This window comes from Mandrillus leucophaeus, unplaced genomic scaffold (assembly GCF_000951045.1).
Source record: "Mandrillus leucophaeus isolate KB7577 unplaced genomic scaffold, Mleu.le_1.0 Scaffold626, whole genome shotgun sequence".
NCBI classification, from domain to species: domain Eukaryota; kingdom Metazoa; phylum Chordata; class Mammalia; order Primates; family Cercopithecidae; genus Mandrillus; species Mandrillus leucophaeus.
Genome location: NW_012106764.1, coordinates 182,571 through 192,261, shown reverse-complemented (window position 1 = coordinate 192,261; position 9,691 = coordinate 182,571). Strand labels below are relative to the sequence as shown.

The following is a 9,691-nucleotide window of genomic DNA, read 5'->3' as shown; positions in this document are numbered from 1 at the left end:
GGTGTTGTGATTTCGGCTCACTGCAAACTCTGCCTCCCAGATTCAAGCGATTCTCCTGCCTCAGCCTCTCTAGTAGTTGAGATTACAAGTGCCCACCCCTATGCCCAGCTAATTTTTGTATTTTTAGCAGAGACGGTGTTTCACCATGTTGGGCAGGCTGGTCTTGAACTCCTGACTTCAGGTGATCCACCTGCTTTAGCCTCCCAAAGTGCTGGGATTACAGGCGTGAGCCACTGCACCTGGCCTTAGAGTACATACTTCTTTGCTAGTTTGATACATTTTTCAGAATAGTGTTTTCACTCTCTTAAAAGGGTAGATGCTTATTCTGACCAGGGCAGCCTACAAATACAGCTCAGACTTTAAGATATTTCCATATTGCTCAGGAAACTAACAAAAGTGGAGTGTTGAGCAAATAAGTGACATTTCAAATCCTGACTCTGCACTAACTAGCTGTGGGATCGTAACACATTTCATCTCTTGTTAAATAGGGATAACACTTCTGTACTTTGGCTGTTAGGAGAATAATATCAGATACTGGTGGAGAAAGCACTAATACCACATTAGCTGTGGAAATAATTATAAATTATCAAAGGAATATTAATACAATATATACAGTCTTCCCTCTGTATCCATGGGGGATTGGTTCCAGGAACCCCAGGGATACCAATTTGGCTCACAGATACTCAAGTCTTTTATATAAAATGCCGTAGTATTTGCATATAACCAGTGTACAGTCATCCTTATACTTTAAATTATCTTAAAACAAAAATTAGTTGGGCATGGTGGCATGTGCCTGTAGTCTCAGTTTCTGGGGAGGCTGAAGTGGAGGATCACTTCAGCCAGAAGTTGAGTCTGTGGTGACAGAGCGAGACCCTGTCTCAAAAAAAAAAAAATTAAAATTAAAAATCGTCTCTAGACTACTTATAATAACTAATTGTATAAACTAATTGTATAATACCTAGCACATTGTATAATACCTAATACAGTGTACATGCTATGTAAAAAGTGGTTATAGGTTTTTGTTTTTGTTTTTTTTGAGACAGAGTTTCACTCTTGTCACCCAGGCTGGAGTGCAATGGCGCGATCTTGGCTCACTGCAACCTCCACCTCCCGGGTTCAAGCGATTCTCCTGCCTCAGCCTCCCTAGTAGCTGGAATTACAGGCATGTGCCACCACACGTGGCTGATTTTGTGTTTTTAGTAGAGATGGGGTTTCTCCATGTTAGTCAGGCTGGTCTCGAACTCCCGACCTCAGGTGATCCGCCCACCTCAGCCTCCCAAAGTGCTGGGATTACAGGCATGAGCCACTGCGCCTGGTCAAAGTGGTTATGGTTTTAAATTATTTGCGAGATAGGGTCTCACTCTGTCACCCAGGCTGGAGTGCAGTGGTACAATCATAGCTCACTGCAGCCTCAAACTCCTGGGCACAAGCAATCCTCCCACCTAAGCCTTCCCAGTAGCTAGGGCTACAGGCCTGTACTACCACATCCCACTAATTCTTAAATTTTCTGTAGAAACAGGATGCTGCTATATTGCCCAGGCTGGTCTTGAACTGTTGGTCTCAAGCGATCCTCCCATCTCAGCCTTGCAAAGTGTTGGGATTACAGGCAGGAGTTACCGCACCCAATATGTGTGTCTTATTTGTATTATTATTTTTGAGGCAGGGTCTTGATCTGTCACCCAGGCTGGAGTGCAGTGGCACAATCTCAGTTCACTGCAACCTCTGCCTCCCCAGTTCAAGCCATCCTCCCACCTCAGCCTCCCAAGTAGTAGGACTACAGGCACATGCCACCATGCCTGGTGAATTTTTTGTATTTTTTGTAGAGATAGGGTTTTGCCATGTTGCCCAGACTGGATTTGTATTATTTTTATTGTTGTTATTTTGTTTTTTTCCCCTCTGAATATTTCCATTTGTGGTTGGCTGAATCCGTGGATATGGAACCCACTGATAGAGGGCTGACTGTACATAAATACATAAAATATCAATACTATATATAATATTAATAGTTGTAGAGATAGGCATATATGGTTTATAAATTTAAGTCACATTCTTTTCTTCTATTCAACGAGAATTTAAAATTTTTATGTTACTTTGCTGGGGGCGGTGGCTCACTCCTGTAATCCCAGCAGTTTCAGAGGCCGAGGTGGGCAGATCACTTAAGGTCAGGAATTCCAGATCAGCCTGGCGGCCAACATGGTGAAACCTGGTCTCTACTAAAAATACAAAAACTAGCCGGCCGTGGTAGTGCTTGCCTGTAACCCCAGCTATTCGGGAGGCTGAGGCAGGAGAATTGCTTGAACCTGGAAGGCAGTGTGCAGTGAGTTGCAGTGAGCCAAGATAGTGCCACTGCACTCCAGCCTGGGCGACAGAGCAAGACCCCGTCTCAATCAATCAATAAATTAATAAATAAAAATTTGGGCCCAGCGTGGTGGCTCACGCCTGTAATCCCAGCACTTTGGGAGGCCAAGGCGGGTGGATCACCTGAGGTCAAGAGTTCAAGACCAGCCTAGCCAACGTGGTAAAACCCCGTCTCTACTAAAAAACACAAAAATTAGCCGGGCGTGGTGGTGGGTGGTAGATCTCAGCTACTTGGAAGCCTGAGACAGGAGAATGGCTTGAACTCGGGAGGGGGAGGTTGCGGTGAGCCGAGATCGCGCCATCGCACTCCAGCCTGGGCGACAGAGTGAGATTCCACCTCAAAAATAAATAAATAAATAAATAATATCAGTAACACAGATGGCTTCCTAGGAAATAAACTGGAAGAAATCTAGAACTTGAGGATAAGTGATCAGAAAAAGGAAAAATTAAAATGTAAATTTTAGAATAAAGATTAAAAAGTAAGAAACTGGAAGAACTCTAACTTTGTCTTTTGTGCTTTCGGGTAAATAGTTTGGTTACTGTTCTTCAGGTGTCCGCTTCCAGTAGCCGACCGATGACCGTCTTATAGAGCACTTCCGGCTTCATCTGCCACTCGCTCCTCCGTCTACCTAGCTGGGCTTTCCATTGCGCTAGCGGAAAGCCTACCCCGCCCCGGAACTTAACCGTTGACGAAATGAAAGGTTTAAATCCTCGGAACTTCGATCCTGGAGCGCCGATGGCGCCCGCAGTTCTCCAAGAAGACTTGGGATTGGTCGAGCGCAGAACCAGCGCGGGGCGCTGATTGGTTGGCACGCCAGTACGTAACGGCGACTGTGCGCGGCGCTCTAGCACCACCCCCGCTCCCTGACTGGCGGGGTTTCTGACCAGTCAGCAGGCGCGGCGCGGCCTTCGGTTTCGCGAGCCTGTGTTTGCCGCCTAGGTTCCCGCGACCCCAACGTCCCAGAGGCGGTACCGGAGTTGGTGGTGAGGCGGTGGTGCTTCCTGGAGCCGGCTCCTGCTTCTACCCTGCAAACAGACCTCAGCTCCGCGGAAGTTGCGGTAAGTGGAGCTTTGTGCTCCTGGTTCCCCCTTGAGGGGCGGCAGCGGGGCCCGGGGAAGGTTGGTGGGAACATTCAAAGCCTTGTAGTGGGTTCCGCCCTCCAGGAGCCTGGAGCCGATGACGAGAAGGGGAGCTAGTGGGAGAAATTAAGCATTCCTTGAAATCTTTGGGTATGATCTGAGCTAAGATATGCGAAAGAGGTTTGCAGTCGATAACGTGCCATTTAAAGTTGTTTTTACGGTGGGAATTTCTTGAGGCCTGAAACCTTGAATGCTCCCTCTTGCATTCCTCACAATTTCTGGCTTACACTCTGCTACGTAGTAAAGGGATCAGTTAATGTTTGAAGTTCGTGGACTACTGGAAGTAAAGTGTAAGCCGCAAAGTGCGAGAATGCTATGCGTGTGAATACAGAGACAGTATAGTACCATCACCAGGGTGTTTGGGAGAAGGTTTCACAGAGGAAGTGACATTCGAGTTGGATTGTGAGGGATGGCGGGGGTTTACCAGGGCATTCCAAGTTAAGGGGGGGCAGCCTGTGCAGATACTGAAACTGGGGCACTGCAAGTAGTTCAGTTTGACTGGAATGTAGGATGAGTGGATGGGGGTTAAAGTTGGAATAATAGAGTGGGGCTGGATTGTGAAGATCCTTTATTCTGTGTGTAAAGAAGAGCCATCGGCTTTTTTAAAAAAATTATTTTTATTTTTATTTTTGAGACGCAGTTTCACTCTTTGGCCCAGGCTGGAGTGAAGTGGCATGATCTTGGCTCACAGCAACCTCCGTCCCCCGGGTTCAAGCGATTCTCCTGCCTCAGCCTCCCTAGTAGCTGGGATTATGGGCACATGCCACCACGCTCAGCAGTTTTTTGTATTTTTACTAGAGACAGGGTTTCACCATATTGGCCGGGCTGGTCTCGAACTCCTGACTTCAGGTGATCCACCCACCTCGGCCTCCCAAAATGTTGAGATTACAGGCGTGAGCCACCGCGCCTGACATGAGCCATTGACTTTTAAAGCAGGAGAATAATTTGATCAGATTTATATGGAAATACCCTTCTAGCAGCACTGTGGGGACTTTTTCCATAAGTACCGTGAGAGTTGATGAAGTTAGCAACTGAGTTGGTGGGTATGGAAAGATTATTTGTATGGAAGAAGGGGTGAGGATGATTTGAAGGTTTCTATTGTATACGATGATGCCTTCACCTGAGAATATGTTTTGCTAGGTATAGATGTTGTGTGGTTTTAGTTTCATTAGCTTTAATTGCTTGTACAACACTGACAGTGAAACTACCTTATGTATATTGTTTTAAAATGAGAAATCAACATTATCCATCTTTTCACTCCAATGAATAAAGAAGACACAAATAGCACATTTTAAGATACTTCTGTTTAATGAAGAAAAAATTGGCACTTTTTATACTTTGTAGAGTTATAGTTATCCACGTGAATACTGTTATCCGTGACAACCAAGTACTAAGGAAGGGTTTTAGGATTTAAAGCCTGCATTCCATGGAAGCTGCATTAAACCTTTTAAGTCCAGATATTTCTAAGAAGGACTTTTTAGTCAACATTTTTTTTTTGAGACAGAGTCTCGCTCTGTCACCCAGGCTAGAGTTCAGTGGTGCAATCTCCATTCACTGCAAGCCCCGCCTCCTGGGTTCACGCCATTCTCCTGCCTCAGCCTCCCGAGTAGCTGGGACTACAGGTGACCGCCACCACGCCCCACTAATTTTTTGTATTTTTAATAGAGACGGGGTTTCACCATGTTAGCCTGGATGGTCTCAATCTCCTGACCTTGTGATCTGCCTGCTTCGGCCTCCCAAAGTGTTGGGATTACAGGCATGAGCCACCGTGCCTGGCCTAGTCAACTTTATTAAGAACACATTTTTCTCTGCCTTGAACAAGGTATAAGAACATTTTCAATAGGATTTTCAGCCTCTGACTTTATCTAAAAAGTCTCTTCTAAATAATCTCTGCACCTGGATTAATTATCCTTTTCTTCTTTATCTTGCTTCACACAGCGTGAGACAGAGACTCACTCTCTTGCCCAGGCTGGAGTGCAGTGGGACAATCTCGGCTCACTGCAACCTCTGCCTCCCAGGTTCAGACGATTCTCCTGTCCCAGCCTCCTGGCTAGCTGGGATTACAGGTGTGCACCACCATGCCCAGCTAATTTTTGTGTTTTTAGTAGAGAAGGGGTTTCACCATGTTGGCCAGGATAGTCTCAGACTCCTGACCTCAGGTGATCCACCTGCCTCAGCCTCCCAAAGGGCTGGAATTACAGGAATGAGCCACCACACCCGGCCTTAGACAGTTTCTTTTTCCTAGAATTGATACAGAATGTTCAGGACCTAAAGAACTCTAAGACTTGAAAGAATATAGGACATACTAAACTCTAAAGAAAGGACTATGAGGTCTTAGATGGATCTATCCAGTGGACAGTTAGAAATATGGATTTGAAACATCCAGGCATGGCGGCTTATGCCTATAATCCCAGCACTTTTCGAGGCTAAGGCGGATGGATTGCTTTAGTCCAAGAGTTCGAGACCAGCCTGGGCAACATGACAAAACCCTGTCTCTACAAAAAATACAAAAAAATTAGCCAGGTGCGGTAGTGAATGCCTGTGGTCCCAGCTATTCGGGAGGCTGAGGTGGGAGGATCACCTGAGCTCAGGTGGTGGAGGTTGCAGTGAGCTGAGATTGCATCACTGTACTACTTCAGCCTGGGCTACAGAGTGAGACCCTGTCTCAAAAGAAAAAAAAAAAAGAAAATGGATTTGAAACTCAGAAGAGAGGTGGAGCTAAAGATTTGCTATAGATAGGTGAGTGTAGAAGCAATAGGAGTGGAGGAGAGTACCCAGAGAGAGCATCTGGAGTTAAAAAAAAAGAATACTGGGCTGGGTGCAGTGGCTCATGCCTATAATCCCAGCACTTTGGGAGGCCGAGGTGGGCGGATCATGAGGTCAAATCGGGACCATCCCGACCAACATGGTGAAACCCCATCTCTACTAAAAATACAAAAATTAGCTGAGTGTGGTGGCATGCACCTGTAGTCCCAGCTACTCAGAAGGCTGAGGCAGGAGAATCACTTGAACTCAGGGGGCAGAGGTTGCAGTGAGCTGAGATTGCGCTGCTGCATTCCAGCCTAACGACAGAACGAGACTGCGTCTCAAAAAAAAAAGAAAAAAAGTACACTGATTTTTTAGTGACACAAGTCAGTTTGTGGGAATGCAGTACTTTTTTTTTTTTCCACTGAAGATTCTTTAATGACTTCATTGTAGGCCCAATAAATATCTAACCCAAATCATTCTTTTCTGCTGCTTCATGGTTTTATGAGGATTGTAAGGCTTTTGGTCAAAATCTCATACATTTAATACGACCTGCCCTATCAAGCTCACTAAGTTGATACCAAGGTTTTGGGGCAGAATCTGAGCTTTCCTTAAGGGATAGGTATATTGGTAGATTTTGCTGCCTAGAATAAATATTCACAGTAATTTATTGGCAGAATGACTGTAACATATGAAAATGATTGGCAGAATCTATAAGCATTTAATCTTATTAATCTATAGTCACACTTCATATAGGAAGTAATCTAATTTTGCCTGTAATTTTAATATGTCGTTAAATCATGTTTTTCTTCTTTGTTTTTACATTCATTAGTAATATTCTCTTTAATTCTTTAGGATACTGAGGATTTGAAATTAAAGAAATCATTCACCAGACATCATGGAGCCTATATATCCTCTTGCATGGCCCCAGATGAATACCAGGTATAGAAGTATTTTTACAAATATTTGTCTTACAGCTGTTCACATAACTTGGGAAGGTAGGTTGGAAGAGAAAAAAGAACATAATCTTCAGAATCAGGAAATTCTGGGTTCATATCCCAGCTCTACCACTTGTTAGGTAGGTTACCTTGATCAAGTTAATTAACTAAGCCTCAGTTCCTCATCTGTAAAATGAGGATGGTAATCTCTGTCTCACAGAAGATTATTGTGAATGGTTAAATAAGATTACTAAACTAAAGGGTCTAGTACGTAATAGGCACTCAGTAAATACTAGTTCCATCCCCTCCTTCAGTTATTTTCATAACACAGATCTTTATTGACGGGAAATAGTACCTGAACTTAAGAGGCTAAAAATTACCTCGGTGTTTGTTTACTTTCTAGACAAGTGGGAAAGTGGTCGGGTTCCTTCCCTCTTACAAATACTAATTCCTTGATGCGAATAATTTCACATTAGGTATACCAAATTTCCTCAGATGTTCCTAAGCCTTTGTCATGTGAAGTAGGAGCTTGCCACCTGTCTTCCAATTTTCTCTGTCCCTAGTTACTATGGGGACTGGGCAAATCAACTTGTATTGTTTGGCTCTTTGGATCATTTATTGCTCTTTTTTCCCCTAGGGAACAACAATTAATGCTGACGTGCATTTTTTTTTCTTCCAAACTAGAATTACATTCATGGGTCCCCTTTATTCTCTATAATGTCTTTCTTTGTGCCATATGTTCTTGATGAACATAATGGGAAACATGACCCAAGGAGGCTATCATATATTCCTTTTGCTTTAATTTTGGCTCTTGTGTTCTACCCCCCTGTCATCTCTTATTTCAAACTTTGTTGGCGCGGTGGCTCAAGCCTGTAATCCCAGCACTTTGGGAGGCCGAGATGGGCGGATTATGAGGTCAGGAGATCGAGACCATCCTAGCTAACACGGTGAAACCCCGTCTCTACTAAAAACAAATACAAAAAATTAGCCGGGCGTAGTGGCGAGCACCTGTAGTCCCAGCTACTTGGGAGGCTGAGGCAGGAGAATGGTGTGAACCCGGGAGGCGAAGCTTGCAGTAAGCCGAGATGGCGCCACTGCACTCCAGTCTGGGCAACAGAGCCAGACTCCGTCTCAAAAAAAAAAAAAAAAGAAATTTGTCAGTGGGCCAGGTGGTTCATGCCTGTAATCCCAGCACTTTGGGAGGCTGAGGTGGGCAGATTGCTTGAGCTCAGGAGTTCAAAATCAGCCTGGGCAACATGGGAAACCCCGTGTAGACAGAAAAATTTTCTTAACTTCTGTTCTTAGAAGGGTACAGTTGTGTAACAAGTTCAGTATATTTTGTTTCTAATTTTAAAAATTTAAATTTTTGTGGGTACGTGGTATATATATTTATGGGGTATATGACATTTTTATAAGGCATGCAATGTGTAATAATCATATATGGGAAATAGGGTATCCATCCCCTTAAGCATTTATCTTTTGTGTTACAGACAATCCAACTGTACGCTTAGTTACTATTTTTTTATTTTTTATTTTTTGGAGACAGAGTCTCACTTTGTCGCCCATGCTGGTTTCGCCCTGTTGGCCAGGCTGGTCTCGAACTCCTGGCCTCAAGTGATCCTCCTCCCTTGGCCTCCCAAAATGCTGACATTATAGGTGTGAGCAACCGGGCCTGGCCCCATTAGTGGTCTTTTTCTTATTGTGGTTTTCCTGTATTATTCATTCATGTAAAATGAAAAGTTTTTTATGGTAGCCTATATGATTTAATATTGAAACCTTGCTTTACACTGCCCCTGCCATCTTTGTTGAGGAATTATTTATAATTATATCCTTTTGATGCTTCAGTAATTAAACTTGTGCAGTATTTTGTTATACCAAAATACCAACTTTGGAAACATTGGAAAATAATTAAGAATCTATTAAGGTTTTTTGCTTTTCATAACTATTGGGTATTGTCTAGCAATTATCTGAAATTAGTTCAGAAAGACAGATTTTAGTCCAGGAGCCATGGCTCATGCCTATAATCCCAGTGTTTTGGGAGGCCAAGGTAGGAAGATTGCTTGAAACCATGAGTTCAAGACCAGTCTGGGGAACATAGTGGGACCCTGTGTCTACAAAAAATACGAAAGTGAACCTCACGTGGTGGTGCACATTTGTGGTCCTAGCTGCTCTAGAGGCTCCCTTGAGCCCAGGAGTTTAAGGCTGCAGTGAGCTACGATTGTGCCCCTGCACTCCAACTTGGGCAGCAGAGCAAGGCCCTGCTCTTTAAAAAAAAAAAAAGAAAAGAAAAGAAAGATTTTAGTTTAAATTTAAATGTAAATTTATGATTTTTACTCGTTTTTCTGTTACTTAAAAGGGACTTTATAGGATTGTCTTGTTCTTTTTTAAAAGCTTGTGTATATATAAATTTACATATGCATAGATAAAAAGGACAAATAAGCCAAATTTTGAGTGTCTATTCTCCTGGTAGTAGAGTTACAAGTGAGTTTTCTTTTTTTTTTTTTTTTTTT

The 9,691-nt window shown here is 43.5% G+C and overlaps 1 protein-coding gene across 1 annotated transcript in view; it reads left to right on the top strand.

The window, feature by feature from the left end:
- Positions 1-3,298: 3,298 nt before the first annotated feature.
- The window catches only part of STIL (SCL/TAL1 interrupting locus), a 62,732-nt gene continuing 56,339 nt past the window's right edge, over positions 3,299-9,691 (top strand). The window contains exons 1-2 of the mRNA XM_012000351.1: positions 3,299-3,417; positions 7,099-7,185. Of these exons, the coding sequence (XP_011855741.1) occupies positions 7,142-7,185 (44 nt within the window). The 5' untranslated portion in view covers positions 3,299-3,417; positions 7,099-7,141. The remainder of the gene's footprint in view (positions 3,418-7,098; positions 7,186-9,691) is intronic.